At 37.0% G+C, this 19,908-nt stretch overlaps 2 protein-coding genes and 1 long non-coding RNA gene across 39 annotated transcripts in view; 2 read left to right on the forward strand and 1 right to left on the reverse strand.

Annotated features, from left to right (window-relative positions):
* Nucleotides 1–2,400: 2,400 nt before the first annotated feature.
* On the forward strand, nucleotides 2,401–15,345 carry MED26 (mediator complex subunit 26). Its single transcript, XM_017088702.4, has 6 exons — nucleotides 2,401–2,541; nucleotides 2,828–2,916; nucleotides 2,972–3,842; nucleotides 4,648–5,328; nucleotides 5,388–5,459; nucleotides 11,980–15,345. Exons 2-6 carry the CDS (start codon nucleotides 2,851–2,853, stop codon nucleotides 14,856–14,858), a joined length of 4,569 nt encoding a protein of 1,522 aa, XP_016944191.4. The 5' UTR covers nucleotides 2,401–2,541; nucleotides 2,828–2,850; the 3' UTR covers nucleotides 14,859–15,345.
* LOC139353323 (uncharacterized) lies at nucleotides 5,466–7,947 on the forward strand. The gene is made up of 2 exons (XR_011604544.1): nucleotides 5,466–6,009; nucleotides 6,067–7,947. It is a non-coding gene; the product is annotated as an uncharacterized lncRNA (long non-coding RNA).
* A 2,925-nt stretch (nucleotides 15,346–18,270) lies between the features above and the next one.
* bt (projectin protein bent) overlaps nucleotides 18,271–19,908 on the reverse strand; it is a 65,120-nt gene continuing 63,482 nt past the window's right edge. For all 37 annotated transcript variants that reach the window (XM_070997151.1, XM_070997142.1, XM_070997138.1 and 34 more), the window contains one exon: nucleotides 18,271–19,455. In XM_070997151.1, the coding sequence (XP_070853252.1) occupies nucleotides 18,821–19,455 (635 nt within the window). In that variant the 3' untranslated portion in view covers nucleotides 18,271–18,820. The remainder of the gene's footprint in view (nucleotides 19,456–19,908) is intronic.

Consider the following 19,908-nt stretch of genomic DNA (forward strand, 5'->3'; position numbering starts at 1 on the left):
ACATGCATTGCGAGAGAACTTTAAAAACTTGTGTCACACTACACAAGATCTGAGTACTAGGCTAAAAGACCAATATTATAGGCCAACAACTCTTGGTTGGACTCAAACTGCACTCGTTCTTCGTCACCATTTCGCGAAAATCCGGGGATCGGGTTTGGTCTCGATTGAGGAAATAAAAAAAATCGAAGAACGTGATGATAGTTAACCGATTGGATAAAACGTTGGCATAAGTATATATATATTATCGGGAGGGGATTTCTTTGAAGGAAATTAAATGGATTCAGAAGAATAAATAAAGATTTTTCATTTTACAAACAAATTTACCTTACTTTTTGCCCACAGTAGTATAATTTCATCACGTCTTATAATATTGATAGACAACCTCTGCAAATGCAACAGGAATCTGGGTGTGATGACTAAAAATGTAAAATCTCAGACCACTGTATTTATAACATGTCCAAAGCGTATGCCATGTACGAATTTGTTAAGCGGAATTCATAACTATTTACTGATCCCTACACAAGGGTTGCGCTGTACACTAAAATTGTAGAGTCCAAAGTAGAGTATGCATCGTTTATCTAAAATCCGGCCAATGTTTATGCTAACAGAATAGATCGAATACAAAATACAATTTCTTGCCTTCGCTTTGTTGCAGACCCTTTCCCTTCCTATCACCAGCAATGTCGGCCGGTTCACCTGAATTAGAATATTGGATACCCTATATATATATATACAGAAAGAAAACGAAACAATACAAACAATAACAAACAAAATTATTGTTATAGGCATCCTAACGGGTGAAATCGCATTTTGAAAAAAAAACACACTTAATGCCTTCTTCAGACTTGCAATTAAGTAATCTATTCACCTCTATTCACAAAGAGTATAATGTGGTGGACAAGCTTTAAAAAATACAAGAAACAAATAAGACCCAAAATATTTTACATGAATTTAAAGTCGATTTTTCGTGAATTTTTAAGACACTAACCCCTACTGTACGCCGAAGGATGTTCAGCTGTGCTTGTTGTCGAACAGCAAGCGATTCCATTGGAGCAAAGTCTCCTGGTATAAAAGAAATTAAAATGTAATAATAAATAAAACGAGAAAGAACGCATTAGTCGACGCCATCGACTATCAGATACCTATTACTCAGTATCGGGAGCACTTAGGAAGTGCGAGAGAGAAAGAGATACACAAGTAGAAAAGCGGCTGTTCCCAAGAATGCACAATTTATTTGCTAAAAACTTTTTAATGAATGGGCCGAATTAAACAATTTTTGGCATGTAGTTGGACATTAATAATCAAAACAAAACCTGATTAAAATTTTTAAAAAAATTTTTAAAAAATTTCGGTGTGGGGAAAACAAACTTTCGCTGCGCAAGAAGCTCAAGAATCTATATACCAAATCCCAACTTTCTATCTTATAGTTTCCGAGATCCCAGCGTTCATATGGACGGGCAGACAGACGAACAGACGGAAAGACGGACGGACGGACAGACGCACATGGCTAGATCGACTCGGCTAGTGATCCTCATCAAGAATATATATACATTATATGGTCGGAAACGATTCATTCTACCTGTTACACACTTTTCGACGAATCTATTCCCTTTTACTCTACAAGTAACAAATAAAAAATAAAATAATTGTAATGTTTAACGTTTGTCTTGCCAACATGGGCGTTGAGGGAGTGGGAGCCGGATTGGGAACGGAGTTGTTCTGCTGGTACTGCACGAAGTCGCCCAGCACCCATGCTATAGCTGGTTATGACCTAGTACTCACATCGACGAAAACCGCGAGCTAGCCATAGGAATGAGCGAGAGGCAATAAGACCGCTAACTCTTTTCTTCGGGTCTGTTTTTAATCGCCGTATTCAGATAAGCAAAGGAAATACCAGAAAAAATACCAGATTTAGAGAGTGATGAACGCCGTTAGCCGCTGCCCAAAGAATAAAAAATTTAATCTTTGAAGGTGTTCGTGCAAAAGCGATGTACAAAAAAAATTAAAAATGGAAGGAACTTCTTATTATTTGCGCTTCGGCTCTCGAAATTCATAGAAGTTCACTCAGGAATGGTGGGTATTTTTCAGGTATTTCCCTTGCTTATCTGAGTACATCGGTGCAAAAAGAAGAACCCTACCAAAGGCGTTAACTACATATTTGCCTCTCGCTCGATGTGAGCACTAGGCCTATCAAATCTTCAAGTTTCGATGAAGTGAGACGATTTGACAATCCGTTTGACGGACTGCGGATTGATCTATGTGAAAAAAAGCTATTACTTACTTAGACACACGTCCCACTCTGTACAGGCCTTTAAATTATAATGAATACACGTGAAAAGTATCGATATTTCTACTTATCGAATTTTTCCCACCCGCAAAGTGCAGCTGTCAATGGTGAAAATGGCGAATTGTGATGGAGTCGGGGAACTGATGATAAATTAATAATTTACTTTATTTTGTGACGAGTATAAACAATTTCGTGCTCAAGGAAGTGTGCCGAGGGATCAGGGACTTTACAATTTAATTGTGTAGCTATAATTTGTAAGCTATATGATTGTCCGATATAAATCGTGCTTAAGTGTGTGTGTTTCACAGATTTTCATTGCATTCATAAATTACAATGTCAATTTTGAATAAATGAGTCTTCAGAATACCTACTTTTTTTGGGCACTACATTTTAAATTACAATGGTTTTGGTTTTAACTCTCCTCTTCTGTTCAAAAAATGTTAAAACAAAAACTACTGACAAGAGGAATAACGTTTTATATGAAGTACATTTTTATTTTCATTACCTTTTCCTTTTATGTTCATCGAATCTGGATCAAAGGCCTTGTAACCCGGAAGATATAAATGAACCAAAACCAAATCCAGCAACTTACCACTCACCTATCGCAGGCACTTGATCAAAACTACGATGTAAGAAAATGTGTTATCTTTTCAACAAATCGGTCTTTATAATCTTTGTTTATAGGTCGTCAATATGGATGCTGTACTCTCTGTTATATGTGCACTGGAAGGCACAACAATTACCAAGGAGCAGCTGGAGGCCACCAGACTGGCCAAGTACATAAATCAGCTCAGAAGGAGGACCAAAAATGAACACTTAGCTCGACGTGCAAAGTCCTTGCTGAAAAAGTGGAGGGAAATGGTGGGGATTCAGCAAACAGCCGCTGAAAATGTGCCACATCTTAGTCAAATTGCTTCCCAGCCCACGCAGCTAACATCAGACTTTCCAAAGTCTACTGCGGTAGACAGCCACATAAGCGAGCCAGTTACTCATTTGCCGTTCTCTCAATCGTTGCCTTCGCAGCAAATTGTTCCACACATGCAATCAAATATCGACTCTTCCGAGCCTCCACCTTTGGGTGTACATACCGAGTTTCACACCAACTTCTCAAACCTGGTCAACAATATCCATGATCGCGAGCACGAGGAGAAATTCAATTCAATAGCGACACTTCACAATCTAAAGGACCGGCGCCAGCCTCAGCTCGCGCTAAGTGGACAAGTGGGCTCTCCTCAGCCGATCGTAATTGAGCAGTCCGTGAATTCCGTATTTAACCTAACCGACGTCAGCGCCGAAAAGATACACGAAGCTTCAGTTGTTATTGACATTGTATCCGATTCCGATGAAAACGACAACAACTGTGCGTCGAAAGGAGAAAAATCCAACTTGACAGTTCCTGTACCCCTTGCAATTCCAACAAAACCAAGCTATCGACCGAAAAAATTGAAAAAGGAGAAAAAAAGTAAAGACAGAGGAGGGCAGGTCGCACAAAACATAAGATTTGGAACAAAAGTTAGCGATGTTTTGCTACAGACTGCTCTCGCAGCAGATTCAGGTAAGATATAGTTGTATTTATTTGTATACCCGTTAATAGAGTAGAGTAAAAGGGTATGTTGTATTAGTCAGAATGTATGTAACAGGTATAAGGAAGCGTTCCCGACTTTATAAATTATATGTTCTTGATCAGGACCGCTAGCCCAGTCGAACTAGCTATGTCCGTGTTAACGCTGTCATTTCGGAAACTATAAGAGGCAAACAGTTTAATTTAACAATTTTTAAAGTTTCTGCGCAGCGGGAGATTGTTTTCCCGATGTGCCGCGTCGCTCTTAAAAGTCCTTTACGTTAAAATCCCGTTGGGACTGGCCGTTAAATGCTTAACAAAATATACAAGAGTATTCCGGAAATATGATAAATAGTATGTTTAGCTTCTCTAGCAGCAACTTAATGTAATGAATCATCAATAGGAAGGATCGGAAAATTAAAGTCAAAATAATACTAAATGTTTATCGGAAAGTATATTTTATTTTTTAATTGTGTAACATTTTGATTTTTGTAAATCTAAGTAAGTTTAAAAAAAATTTATGATCGCCATGTTCAATATTCTAGGAAATGATAATAATTTCTCCCTGTGGATTGTGTCAGGCACAATCCTTAAAAATTGAAAAAAAGTGTAACTGCCATTGACTATTCTTATAAGTACAATTGTATATAATCTTTGGCTTGCCGAAGCTAACTTCCTTTCTTGTTCTTTTTTCTAAAATCTAAGGTAACCCCTTAAAGGCGTACTTTCTTGCCGTTCCATTTGAATATTTTCATAAAAATGTCCTAATTTATACATTTATTTTTTATGCGGTTTTCAGAAATTTTTTCCCTTTCAAACAGTTCTATGAGCTCAATTTTATCTGGGGATGCTACATTGGGCAATTCCCAGAATAAAACTCGATTGAGCTCAAGCGAGTTGACATTTACTGGCAGATTTAAATCAGTAAACCAATTGGATGTTTCAAACCACAGTAATTCCAGCTTTTTGACCGGACAAAATAGTGTATTTCGAAGCAATGAGTCAGGAAAACTTGATGAATACAGTGCTTACGACTCAAGTGCATCATGTAGCCGTCTATCGCCATCAACTGTCGAGGATGTAAGGAAGTCTGAAAATTTAATTAATGCTCGATTGAACAATGCAACTGCGATTCAGCTGGCTACACCTGCAACAGGAATGGGTTATGATCCAAATAGTAGATCAGAGTATTCGGAAAACGCCTCCCAGTCTCAAATTCCAAAAAGGCGGGGTAGAAAAAAAGGATCAAAAGGTGTGGACGCACTTATCGCCAAGGAGTCTTCTAGCCTGTCTCAGCAAATATTTTTTGGTGGCTCAACTGTTAAAAAGGTTAAAACCACAAAGGAACTGTTCAATGAAATTCAGAGCAGAAAGTTGAGTGTTTCCATGCAATCATCAATAAGTAATCTTTCAAATTCGTCAACGAATCGAGAACTAGCTAGCCGTGCTATTTTTCCAAGACCAACGTCGTCCTGTTCAGGTTCGTTTTTGGTAAAGGTGCATTGCTCACTGATTTATTATTTATCTAAACGTTTTTAGACACTTCAATTCATTCTCCACAAATTTTGGACACCTATTCGGGAAATGCTACTTTTACAAGCAAAACTGAAGGTGAGTACAAATACAAATTGAAATTTACGATTTTTTCTACTGTAGTGTTTTGGAAAAATGTTTCCTGTGCTCGCTGAGAAATAACGTTTTATAAGTAAGACTCTCCTACTAGGGTAAAAAACTTTAGCGTTTTCAAATCTGGATTAAGTCTATCCTTTACAGAGTTGTGTCCATGCCAACTCTTAAAAATACATAAAGCAATCGTATATGCTTCGAAAAAATAAAACATATTTTTTTAAATATCAAAACTAAACAAGTGAAATAAAATTCGTTGAGGTGGGAGCTTTTGGAAAAGATATACCTGTATTTTTTTCGCCTGGCCCTTTAGCTAAAACCTTCATTTAGATTTAAAATATATTTGGTCTTCTATTGATAAATAAAATGCACTGTTTTTCTCGTAATCGTAATGTAAAGACAAATCCACTTGCTTTTGATTTTTGAAAGTCATGTCTTTTGTTCGCCAGGTACATACTAGTTTTAGTGCAAACTATCTTTAAAAATAAAACGGGCGTGGCCGACTTGATATGGATCGTCCCATATGTAGGTGCATGTATGTAATCTATCCAAAGATTTTACTAGAGCCCCTCTTATACAAATACTTTTTGAGTTTTTTCATTATCTCTAAGGCAGTGATGCCCGGACAAATACAATGAAATGTAAGACTTGCATTTTTGTGCGTAAACCGAAGTCGTCGGTCAAAGCCACACGAACGTGTACCGTGTCGGTGACGTGGCAGAGCAGAAGAACTGCCAGACTCGCGAGACGGAATAGTAAGCACCACTGCTCTAAGGTCAAGAAAACTTAATTTTTATTTTTGGGCATTTAAAAGAACTTTTTTTTCGTTTTCTGAAAATGTGAAAATGTAATAGATTGATATAGACACATGGCGCTCCCTTAGGCGGAATGTTGTCGTTTTATTCAAATGTGTATAGGCAATTGTAGAATACAATCAGCGCCATATCTATACGCAAAATTTATTGTTAATATGCCACTTTGTGATTTTTTGTGTGGATACTCCCAACAATTTACTTAATATTCTATAATCTAAAACAAGAGAAACCCCTATAGTCGACGGGCTGGACTATCAAATCAAAAAGCGTCACCTATCGTGCGTTCCTGTCGGGTGTTTACATGTTTCACTAACACGGCACACAACGTAAAACATAAGTGGCGCTGTATGAATGTATCTCCATCCCTCTTTCACTCTATTGAGTTTGCTTATCATTTATTATTGTTTGGTTATAACTTTTTAATGCACGGTCTGACTTTCACCATTTTTGGCTTGTAAATGGATATTGATAATAAGAACAAAATCTCATATAAATTTTTACAAAATGATATAATTACAATTATGAAAAATGTTGGCGATAGAAGGGATTTGGTGTTATGATCTTTTGTGAGCGTTAGAGCGGGCATGGCACCCTGCTGAAACAAACTTACGCTGCGCAGGAAGACCAAGAATCTACGTACATGCCGAGTCCCATCATTCTAGCTCTTATACGGACAGACGGACATGGCTGGATCGACTCGGCTAGTGATGCTGATCAAGAATATATATAATTTATGGGGTCGGAGACGCTTTCTTCTACCTGTTACATACTTTCCGACGAATCTAGTATACCCTTTCACTCTACGAGTACCCGTTTAATGACCAGGGCTGTATACATTGAATAATTGTCGAATGTTATTTGACTTATTTTAACCATTTTATTAATTTATGCTTTTTTTGCAAAACTACAAAAAGAATACTTGTTTAAAGCGCATATTGTTCAAAATAAAAGAAAAAAAAAATTAAAAATTTGAATTACCCGCCAGCTATATACTGCAGCCCTGAACAGCTGCTCGCGGTTGGTGAATTGGTTTATTTACATTTGTAAATTGTCACCCCATATACATTCTTGATAAGGATCACTAGCCATGTCCGTCTGTCAGTATGAACGCTGAGATCTCGGAAACTATAAGAGTTACAAACTGAGATTAGGCATGCAGATTCCTGAGATTCCTGCGCAGCGCAAGTTGGTTTCAGCATGGTGCCACGCCCACAAACCGACCAAAACTTTTGATGCTAGAATAAAAATTTTAACTGAAATGTATTGTTCTCATCAATACCTATCGTTTGACCCAAAACAATTTTGACACGCCCACAAACTTTAAAAATTTGAAAATGTGAACGCGGATATCTCTTAAACTATCAAATATAGAGAATTGGGATTTAAGACTTAGATTCCATAGGCCACGCCCACAAGCCGCCTAAGCCTGTAGCGCCCACAATTTTCATGCTAGAACCAAATTTAATCTGAAATGTATTAGTCTCGTCAATACCTATCGATTGATCCAAAAAAAAGTTTGCCACGCCCACTCTAACGCCCATAACGCTTAAATCAGTCTACCATATATTGAGATCGCGGGTAGGTAGCGCATTTCATTCTCGCTTTGCTGCTTGCATATCTCCATTTCCCTTTTGTCCATTTAGCTGAGAAACGGGTATCTGATAGTCAAGGTACTCGCCTATAGCTTTCTTTCTTGTTATACCCGTTACTCGTAGAGTAAAAGGGTATACTAGATTCGTCGGAAAGTATGTAACAGGCAGAAGGAAGCGTTTCCGACCCCATAAAGTATATATATTCTTGATCAGGATCACTAGCCGAGTCGATCTAGCCATGTCCGTCTGTCCGTCCGGATGAACGCTGAGATCTCGGAAACTATGGAAGCTAGGTTATTGAGATTTGTCGTACAGATTCCTGAGCTTCTTACGCAGCGCAAGTTTGTTTCAGTAGACTGCCACGCCCACTCTAACGCCCACAAACCGCCCAAAACTTTTACTCCTACAGTTTTGATGCTAGATAGAAAATTTTAACTGAAATGTATTGTTCTCATCAATACCTATCGATTGACCTAAAAAAAAGTTTGCCACGCCCACTTAAACGCCCACAAACAGCGAAAACCTGTGACGCCCACAATTTGCATGCTAGATAAGAAATTTTAACTGAAATGTATTGGTGTCGTCAAAACCTATCGATTGATCCAAAAATAAATTTGCCACGCCCACTCTAACGCCCATAACGCTTAAATCTGTATACCGCCGGTAGGTGGCGCATTTTAATCTCGCTTTGCTGCTTGCATATCTCCATTTCCCTTTGAGTAACGGGTATCTGATAGTCGAGGTACTCGACTATAGCGTTCTTCCTTTTTCTCTTTTTGTTATTTGACACGGGCAGCCTTCACGGAGTTTAGGAAGTACGCAACCCGTCGTAATAAAATGATATCTTTATAGTTTTTCTTTTTACTTTTGGCTTCCATGATTATAGAATATAAAGCTGATTGCTGGGACTATTTACACAAATACACTGGTCGGCATATGTACTTTGACAAAACAAAAGTTAAATATACTCATAATTTGAACTTACTTCATGTCAACTTTCGGCATCAATGGAAAGGTAATTTAAATGCCGTTTGAATGATACAATACATTTCTTAACCCATTCAGTATTTATTGAAATCAATAAATACAACATCAAGGTCACAAACACAAGTTACAAATCCCTCTGGTTGAATGGTTTTTCAAAAACTGCAGTGCTTTGTTTAGTTTTACACTTTTTTACAATTTAAACTATTAGGAATAAAAGGAGATTTACCAGCGCTGCCGCCTCGTTGAAATAAAAACAGGCTTTCACAGCAGATACCTTAACAGTGGTGCGCCCTGTTAAACTTTTCTGTTAGAAACATTAGATATTGATGTTATCCTGATGCATTCTGATAAAAAATCAAATTTTAACGACTTTCAAAAAATGGGTTTAGGCCAAAAAAAGTGGTCAAATTCCCCATAGCGCATACTTTCCGACGAATCTAGTATACCCTTTTACTCTACGAGTAACGGGTATAATTATTTATACATTGTACTTTAACTGTTGTTTTTCCACACTTTTTATAAGAAGTTTGCAAAGCAGTGGAGGAGACGTTTCCGACCCCATAAAGTATATATATTCTTGATCAACATGACTAGACGAGGCCATGTCCGTCTGTCCGCCCGTTTCTACGCAAACTAGTCTCTCAGTTTTAAAGCTATCGGGCTGAAACTTTCCCAAAAGTCTTATTTCTTTTGCAGGTAGTATATAAGTCGGAACCAGCCGGATCGGACAACTATATCTTATAGATCCCATAGGAATAATCGGAAAAAAAAATTACAAAAATTATATCTTTGGTGTTTTTCAACATATAACCTTCTAAGCTTGGAAATGACATTTTTTAATTAGTTTTGAGTTTCGAATTAAATTTTATCAAAATCGGACGACTATATCATATAGCTGCCATAGGAACGATCGGAAAATTGGTGGGAAAATAATATGAAACAAATTATAGCTTCGGTGTTTTTTAAAATATAACCTCCTACGCTTGGAAATAACATTTTTTAATTAGTTCTGAATTTCGAATTTAATTTTATCAAAATCGGACGATTATATCATGTAGCTGCCATAGGAACGATCAGAAAATTGGTGGGAAAATAATATGAAGCAAATTATAGCTTCGGCGTTTTCTGAAATATTATCTTATACTAATGGTAATATTTTTTTTTGTATTTTTAAATTTAATAATTATAACTGCAAGGGTATACAAGCTTCGGCTTGGCGAAGTTAACTTCCTTTCCTGTTTTTAATATTTTTAGGGTAACCGTTTAGTTTATAAAGCATACAATATGAATTGCGAGTAGAGCAGGTTAAAACAAGGAAGAACGCTATAGTCGAGTACCTCGACTATCAGATACCCGTTACTCAGCTAAATAGAGATATGCAAGTAGCAAAGCGAGATTAAAATGCGCCACCTACCGGCGGTATACAGATTTAAGCGTTATGGGCGTTAGAGTGGGCGTGGCAAATTTTTGGACCAATCGATAGGTATTGTCGAGACCAATACATTTCAGTTAAAATTTTTTATCTAGCATACAAATTGTGGGCGTCACAGGTTTTTGCGGTTTGTGGGCGTTAGAGTGGGCGTGGCATATTCGCGTAACACACTTGCGCTGCGTATAAGGCTACGGAATCTAAATCTGAAATCCCAATTCTCTATCTTTGATAGTTTCCGAGATATCCACGTTCATATTTACGATTTTTTGAAGTTTGTGGGCTGTTTATGGGCGTTAGGGTGGGCGTGGCAAACTTTTTTTTGGGTCAATCGATAGGTATTGACGAGAACATTACATTTCAGTTAAAATTTTTATTCTAGCATCAAAACTGTAGGAGCCACAGTTTTGGGCGGTTTGTGGGCGTTAGAGTGGGCGTGGCACTCTACTGAAACAAACTTGCGCTGCGTAAGAAGCTCAGGAATCTGCAAGCCAAATCTCAATAGCCTAGCTCCCATAGTTTCCGAGATCTCAGCGTTCATCCGGACGGACAGACAGACGGACAGACGGACATGGCTAGATCGACTCGGCTAGTGATCCTGATCAAGAATATATATACTTTATGGGGTCGGAAACGCTTCCTTCTGCCTGTTACATACTTTCCGACGAATCTAGTATACCCTTTTACTCTACGAGTAACGGGTATAAAAAACAAAAAAGAATGACATATTTTTTTTTAGTTTCTTTATAATTTTTTAAAAAATTGTTCAAGAAAAAAAAAAACTTTAAACAAATTTGTAGATGTGAAAAATCTTTAAAACTGCACCGTTTTTTAATGTTTGGGTTAGCAATACGCATGTGAAATTCTTTTAGACAGGCTATTATAACTTTGGTCAGTCGTATGACTGTCACAAAATCATCACGCAGTCAACTGCGACGACGGCAGAGCCGGCAACGGCAAAGCAGCGCGTCTAGTCGGGCATTTCAAAGAAACGCATACAAAAGGTTCATAAAGGTGATGAATTTGTGACAGTTTCTGTGCACTGATGAATCGTAGGACATGCCTATGTTAAAATCATCACCACTTTTCATAGAAAATCAGTAGAGATTAATTCTTTTTCTCCCTGCATAAAACGTGATGAATGGTACTGCAGGGAAAGAAAACGAAATGTTGGAATTTGTTTCTATGAGTGCTTTGGTCTCCGAAAAGTTGACCCCTGCTCTATTTTAAGGATGTGAACAAAGCACAGAAGGACAGGATTCTGATCGAGAACATATCGTTCATTTACTAAAAGAGTGAATAAAATAGTGTCGTAAAACAAGTTTTTTGATTTAATGATTTGAGAGTAGTAGTATAATCTAAATGACCAATGCTACTCTTTTAGTAAATTGCAGATATAGGTAAATTAATAGAGTCGGTTACGTATTTATCATTGCGGTACAAACTTCTGACCAAAATTATAGTATCCTTTTCAAGGAATTATAAACTTGATTGAGGGGAAAAATATTATAAAAGTGTATACGCTATGGAACTTTCTTAAAAAAACTGTTCATGAAATGTGAGCATAGAAGATAAAGAGAATATGAAGAGACAGTCGGTCCAGAGACAAAAAAAAGTACAGAACAAAATTAGCAAATAAATGATATCTATATTTATATTTTCAAAAAACTTTTTTTTTACAGAACCTCCTAATTCGGATAGTGATACGGTCACTTCAGAACCATCTCACGATAGTAATAAATCACAAGAAATTAAGGAATCTACTTCACTGGACAGTAATAGTAATTCTCTTCATACATTACATTTAGCAAGGACTCCGAAAAACTTGATGCCGAAAAATTTTAATGATGTTACCACTCAACTAATGCACCTAATTCACAGCTTAAACAGCCCAATGAGTGAACTTGAAATTGAGGAATTGTACCAAGCTCAAATAGTACCATGTACTTGCATAGTTATCGAGGAAGTTCCAAGTACATTAGGAGAGCCCAAAAAAGAAACTTCAGACACTGATACCAACGATCCAACAACTAGTTCAAATTATGATGAGAATATTTCTCACCACAAGAATGAAGAAAACATGCTTAATTTTGAAAGTTTGGATAATGGTGATGTAGGTGAAATTCAGCCAAAAACAGTGAAGTCCATATTTGATCTAGATTTTGACGATAACGACGATCCTTTGTATTCAATAATGGATGAAATTCGGAAGCCAATAGTTAAATTTGAAGATATAAAAAAAAACTCTGATACCAAAAATGTATCTTTTAGTTCACCTGTACAAAACGTTTCGTTAAATTTGTTACATATTAACGCCGATGCTCAACTTGACAACACAAATCAAGGAAAAGTAAACAGTGAAACACAAAATGAAGTTCTTCCTGTTTTTACGGTTCATGAGGATCCTGATTGCGTAGCAAAGCATAGGTTTTATGTACAAACCAACAAGGTGACGAGTTTTCACATAAATTCATTGCATAATTTCTACATACCAAACATAAATGGCAATTGGGATAGTGTTGACTCATCTCCTAGTTTTCAATCTGAGAAAAACTTTCTTCACACCTTGGACTCGTACACAGTGACTAATGGAGCTGATGTTGTACCTAAATATGGTCTTCTTACATCAGATAGAATAAGAAAAGATTTAAGTTCTTTAAAATTTATAAAACCTTTCAAGGCGAAACGTTTTAAATCTTTTGTGTCACCGTTTCTTGGCGTTGCAAAGTGCTTACCAACGTGTCGACGTGCTAGACAAAGAGTTAAGGAATGGCTTAATTCTTCGAATACTTCTGCTCAAATTTCAAAAAGTTTACAAGTTCCCGAAATTAAAATAGAACAACAATTTAATAGTTCCAGCCCGCTAAAGGTTAATATTGATGTTCCGATTTCTGCTATCAACAGCCATAATGAAAACCACGTGCCAACGCAAGTTAATTCCAACATCAATATACCACCATCACCCGAAACATTATTTGGTACGTGCTCCATCAATGCTTTCAGTAATAACCTATTAAAATTGGCTAATGATGAGGTGCAATCCGCTGACCGTGAATCAAGCGATAAAAGTAGTGATAACGAGTTTCAGGATGACAGTCCGTATAGTGCTAGTAGTTCCAGCAGTTTTAGCTTTTCCAGTTTAAAAGAAACTCAAGACTCCATAAATGAAAAGCTTAAAAATAAAAGGACTGAGTCAATCGGCACAAAAGCAGTGATACATCAAGGAAATAAAAGAATATATGCGGGGGATGCTACGAAAAACAACAAGTATGTACGGAAGGAATTTAATATTCCAGGCAAGCGGATTAAGACCGCTTTAAATGGGAATTTGTTTCATCTGAGTAGTAATAATAACAGCAGTGATAGTGACAATGAAGCAGAGAATGATAATGAAAATGAATACGAAAACAGTAATAAGGAAGAATATGCCGTTGTTCAACGCCCACAAGGTGATGGTGGAGCTTGCAGCAATCATATTGTATTGACAATAAAGAAAACTCCAAGCAAAATCAATTCTCCAGCAAACTCTATGAATGCAGTTTCACCAAATACAGATATCAGATCAGATCATGTCGGAAATGTAAAAAAAACAATTACCAATTATTTTCTGGAAGATGCAACTAAAATACGAAGTTCAACTAAAATTTCGGAGGAGAGAAGTAAGTTAATATCGAAAGCATACAGGCTAGCTTCTCGGTCCCGCTATCGCCAAGTAAGCCGAAAACACGTAAAAGGTCGAATTCCGACTATTGATATAGAACTTAAACATTTATTCCATTTAAATCCAAAAGAAACAGATCACATTTCTAAAATGAAGCTTCACAATAAATTGTTTTTCCACCACGAATTGTGCATGGAGAACGCTGTAGGTATAGAGGAAAAAATAATAAACTATAGCAGCAGCAGCTCAAGTAATGACGACGATAGCGAAGTGGAAAACACCTTCACAGAGGAAGAAGAAAAAGTTAAAAAAAGTTCATCTTTCGATACATATAAAATAAAATTTGAGACTGAAACGAGTGCCGGTGCAGCGATTTCCGAAGTCAAATTTGAAAGCGAGGAAGATTCATTTTTAACTTCCTCGAACGATAGCGATAGATCAGATGAAGAAGAACGTGAAGAAATAAATCATACAGTCGATGAGCGCAACGATTTTCGAAACAACAACATGCTGCAATCTTTTAATTCAATATTTGATGAGAGTTCTGTTGCCAGTATAAAATTAGCCCCGCCTATAGCATCGCTAGAATCACAAAAAAAAGAGAATACCGATGTTAGTAATAGATGTTGTAATAATAACAACTTAGATGTTGGCTTAACCAATGAAATCAGTAACATCAGGCAAAAATCTACTGAGTCGCCAGAGTCAACCAATAGTTTTCCATTACTCGGCTTTGAGTACCGTACTGGGATTCGTCAATCCTTAGACGCTGCTCCAAAAAGTGTACCGGATAAGGACTTAACCAGGATTCAACAATTCAAGGAATGGCATCAAGTTCTCCAATTAAAATCCTACAATAATGAGCCCTTAATCGTTTTGCCTTACGTTTTGCTTGAATAAATTAAACGTTTCACTCACGCTGTGTGATAGCATTTCCAATACAAGAAGATGAAAAAGAAAAAGCGTGTAGCGAAATTAAATTCATTTCAAAAATTATTATCAACTTAATTATAATCTTGTGTTGTGTATAAGTCACTTTTGATTAGATCACAGCACTGTTGGTTAATTGTACGTTTGCCACGATAAAAATAAGCATAATAGTTTAAGAAGAATTGCGTTTGCAATGTGAACTTTTGTTACATTATACTGTTAAAAAAAATAATTTGATGTTTTTAATTTGAAAATTTTCAGTAAATATTTAAAATTATAAATAACACAAACTAATGTATAATAACTGTAAATAAACTAGCTATACATTAAATACGTTTCTCAATGAATTTATTAAAGAAATTCTAATTTTAAAAACAGCAGATATTTTTCGTAGTCGAATTCTACGGCGTTTGACAAATTAAAACAATAAAAATAATTAAATTAGTAATATTTTATAGTTCTTGGTTTTTTATTCTATTTATTTTATTTTATTCTATAAATATTAAACATATTTGCTAAGAATAAAACACTGATAAAATCTTAAAAAACGTGGGCGCCACAAACTTTTACAAAATCTTTTACGTAGGATAACAAGTCATCAGGGAAAGAAGCCCTGCCGCTGTCGACCTCAGTAAAGAAGTCGGAGTAGCGTCGAAAACTGCTGACGAAAACTTTCGGGCAAGAGAAACAGATATTCATAGATTCCCCTCTCTATTTGTTCTTTGCCTTCAATCAGAGACTGACTTTGGTGTTTCCGTTATTTTTTTTCTTGCCTATACGCGTTAGATGGGCAAAACAAAATAAAAATCGCGGAAAGGAGAGAAAAAAGGCTTGACTTCGCTCATCTTTCGGCGGTAATCGACGGAAAACAAGCGTATTAAATTTCAGCGCCACGATTTTAAGTTTACAAGTGCGTTTATAAGTTTGTGTCAGGTAAGTGATACTTTAATTACCAGCAATTACCTTTTGTTAATTGTTGATTTACATTTTTATGTGATTGGCAACATAAAATGCGCAAGAAAGCGTTTGTCCCCTATCTCTTCTCATGTGAGCCGCATCCTTGAACTGTTTTTGTCGTGTGAAACTAAAAACTAAAATGTATTAAAAACATATAGCCCAATATTCACATCGACAAAAACTGCGAGCTAACCACAGGAGAGAGCGAGAGACAAATAGGCGGCACTCAGATGAGCTAAGAAAATACCAAAAATAATATCTGATTTCCCAAATTAATTTCGATGATCTCCGTTAGCCGCCAGCAAAGAATAAGAAATTTAAACGTTCGGTGTGTAACATAACAAGAGAAAACGCTAGAACACACCTAGTTAATAGAGCCACCTTTCTTCTTCTATAGCGCCACTTGACCCACGGTGCCAACAAGCCCATAGCGCCCCTAGCGGCTTGGTGGCGTATTAGTGAAAACAGCTTATTTGCTGCATTCGGTGTGCAATCTCGATTGAATTGCAATAAATTGATTATTTTTTGGTTATAACTTTTTAATGAATAATCCGATTTCAATAAGTTTTGGCAGAGAATAAAAACAAGGAAGAACGTTATAGTCGAGTACCTCGACTATCAGATACCCGTTACTCAGCTAATGCGACCAAAGGGAAATGGAGATATACAAGCAGTAAAGCGAGATTGAAATGCGCCACCTACCCGCGATCTCAATATATGGTTATGTGGGCGGTAGACAGATTTAAGCGTTATGGGCGTTAGAGTGAAAATTTTAGGCGCCACAGGTTTGTGCGGTTTATGGGCGATCGAGTGGGCGTGGCAAACTTTTTTTTTGATCAATCGATACATATTGACAAGACTAATTAAAGTTAATATTTCTTGTCTAGCATATAAATTGTGGGCGCCACAGGTTTTGGGCGGCTTGTGGGTGTTAGAGTGGGCGTGGCATATTCGCGTAACAAACTTGCGCTGCGTACAAGGCTACGGAGTTTAAATCTGAGATCCCATTTCTCTATCTTTGATAGTTTCCGAGATATCCGCGTTCATATGTAAGATTTTTTTAAGTTTGTGGGCGTTAAAGCGGGCGTGGCAAACTTTTATTTGGGTCAATCGATAGGTATTGATAAGAACAATACATTTCAGTTAACATTTTTATTCTAGCTTCAAATCTGTAGCAGCCACAGTTTTGGGCGGTTTGTGGGTGTTAGAGTGGGCGTGGCTGAAACAAACTTGCGCTGCGCAGGAATCTCAGGAATCCGCATGCCTAATCCCAGTATTGCAGCTCCTGTAGTTTCCGAGATCTCAGCGTTCGACTCGGCTAGTGATCCTGATCAAGGAAATATATACTTTATGGGGTCGGAAACGCTTCCTTCTGCCTGTTACATACTTTCCGACGAATCTAGAATACCCTTTTACTCTACGAGTAACGGGTATAACAAACGCTCATATAAATGTGTACAAAATATTTCAAAATGTGGGCGCAAGACGAAAAACAAACTGCGCTGCGCAGGAAGCCCAAAAATCTGCATGCCAAGTCCCAACACTCTAGCTTCGCGTTCATACGGACAAGCTAGATCGACTCGGCTAGTGATCCTGATGAAGAACATATATACGCTTCCTTCTACCCCTTAGATACTTTCCGAAGAGTCTAGTACGAATGGCAGGTATAAAAATTGAGAGAAACCCCTAAAAACCACGCCAAAGAAGCCTGCAGGAACACAAAGAAAACAGTTCGCCTTATCCAAGCTGTTGAGGGTCGCCCAGTATTGTGGGACTTGAGACACAGAAAGCAATACCACAACATTGGAAATCCGCAGCGCAATAGACGTGCAGGAGGTAATCTAATCGAGAAGCCCATTGGGAAGGAACATTCAAAGTGGGACTTCCCTCCCTACACGGAAATCCTGTCGGATGCGCCCTCGCACAGAAAGTCGATTGTACTACTATAATTATCTTTTTTTTACTAATTTAAATAATTTACAACATCCAATTATTCCATTTATTTTTAATTAATTGCGTTGTGCACCAGCATACTCTTCTTTTTTTAAATTGCTCCAATTGATTTATTTTCCGTTTGCCAACAAACCCATCTGATTGACAACAAGACCTTTTTACATGCATTGCGGGTGAAGTTTGAAAACTTCGGTCACACTACAAAGAATACGATTCTTCGACTATTAAAACTCTTAGCTAATCTGGGTACTGTGCTTATAGCCTAGTACGCTCTCAACACCACCCTGCGCAGCTTGCAACTGCTTCCGATGCTGCGATGGATTCCTTTAACTACGACACTTCGGATCACTTGTGTGCGGTATCACAGCATCAGTCTCTCATAGTTTCATCAGTTTTATATTTACCTTCTTTTTTTTGCAGACATTATTTTAATGTCAATGTCAATTTAGTCCAGCAACAAAAAAGTTATCAGTTTTATTTAAAAAATATTACATTTATTTTTATGTCAATTACTGCCCGCATACTTCAAATTTGTCTTTATATTTCGTAAGTTATACAGAGCTCTGATCGAGAATTATAAGTTTCAACTACTTGAATGACTAATGTGTTTTAGATGTTATTGTTGAGGATGCCAGTAGTCACTCAAGCAGCGGAGGACCTGTCATTACCGAACAGTGTCTGTGAGTTCATTGCCATTTATAAAATTGTAAGGGTAGACAGTTAGATTACATTTTCTTAGACATTATTTTGCGATTAATAGTATTTTTACATATAATGCGTGAATTATGTGGGTGCACGTGAATATCTGATATTGCAGGATTATGGACGATATGGTTGAAATGCATAAACTTTACATATATTTATATACATAAACGCCTATGTATATGTATAGATGTTTGGATGATGAAAGCGACTTTTCATGAGCAGTCTAATTTTGGCATACTCTTAATACATATGTATATAATATATATGCACGTTTTATATAGTTGGTTAAATAAAGTATAACAACTTCCGAAATTGGCTTAACAATCGGTGTTGTGAACGTTCATCGAGAATGCACATATACTTTCTCCCTTTCTGGCTACAGCTTTTGCCTGGTATTGGCCAACATCGTCCATGTTGCATTTCGCAACTGTAAAAGCGTATCGGTTGTCATCTTTAGTAAATGAGTATCGTGAAAGAGTTTCGTCAATGGGCTTGCCATCTTTAACCCAAACCAAATTAAGGAGTTCTGAATCTAATTCGCATTCAAATGTGGTAGCCTCTCCTTCAAGAACCGAAACTGATATCGGGAATTTCACGAAAGCCGGATGCTTAGGCTCATCTCCAGGCACTGTTACATTAATAGTGCAAGTACTGAACGATTCGCCTACATCATTAAAGGCCTCGCAGGTGTAGGTGCCGCCATCTTCGGGGAAAATCTCGGCGATTTGCAATCGGTATATGTTGGCTTCGTTGGTGTATTGGAAGTCCTTGCTTGGCTTTATCTCTTTGTTATTGTGCAACCATACCACATCGAAATGTTCGGCCCCAATGATGCGACAAGCCAAGGTAACTGCATCGCCATCCTTAACAAATCTCGACTCCAAGTGACTTACTATTTTTGGTGCTTTGTCGCCGGAAATTACTTTTCGTTTGGTGGAGCTCTTATCCAGCGCTAAAATTATATAGAAATAGTTTGTTTTAATTATTTAAAAATTAATTTCTTGTTTTAGCTTAGTTTCAGTTTTAAAAAGAGACTTTTGCCTATCGGCTTATACATTTTTTGGTCATAACTTTTTGATGAATGGTCCAAATTAAAGAGATTGTAGATAGGTATTGAAAAAAAAAAAATTAATGTTACAATTTTACAAAATCTTTAAACGATTTGGTCAACAGTTGGACAGTTTTAGGGGTAGTAGTATTAGATCAATCCATAGGTGTCAATACATTTTTGTTTGAATTATTATTTTAGCATCAAAACTGTGGGCGTCATAGTTTTGTGGGGTTTGTGGGAGGGGCAAAATATTGTTTAGGTTAATGGAAAGATATTAACGAAAGCTACTAATTTCAGTAAGTATGTATATCTATAATCTGCATACTTAGTTCCAACTTGGTAGCTTTTATAGTT

Source organism: Drosophila suzukii, chromosome 4 (assembly GCF_043229965.1).
Source record: "Drosophila suzukii chromosome 4, CBGP_Dsuzu_IsoJpt1.0, whole genome shotgun sequence".
NCBI lineage: Eukaryota > Metazoa > Arthropoda > Insecta > Diptera > Drosophilidae > Drosophila > Drosophila suzukii.

What these genes read in the sequence shown, in the direction of transcription:
- MED26 (XM_017088702.4), top strand. Translation starts at nt 2,851, where the DNA reads ATGAACCAAAACCAAATCCAGCAACTTACCACTCACCTATCGCAGGCA. An exon ending in CACTTGATCAAAACTACGAT is followed by an intron (nt 2,917 to 2,971) that starts GTAAGAAAATGT and finishes CTTTGTTTATAG; the next exon opens with GTCGTCAATATGGATGCTGT. An exon ending in ACCAACGTCGTCCTGTTCAG is followed by an intron (nt 5,329 to 5,387) that starts GTTCGTTTTTGG and finishes AAACGTTTTTAG; the next exon opens with ACACTTCAATTCATTCTCCA.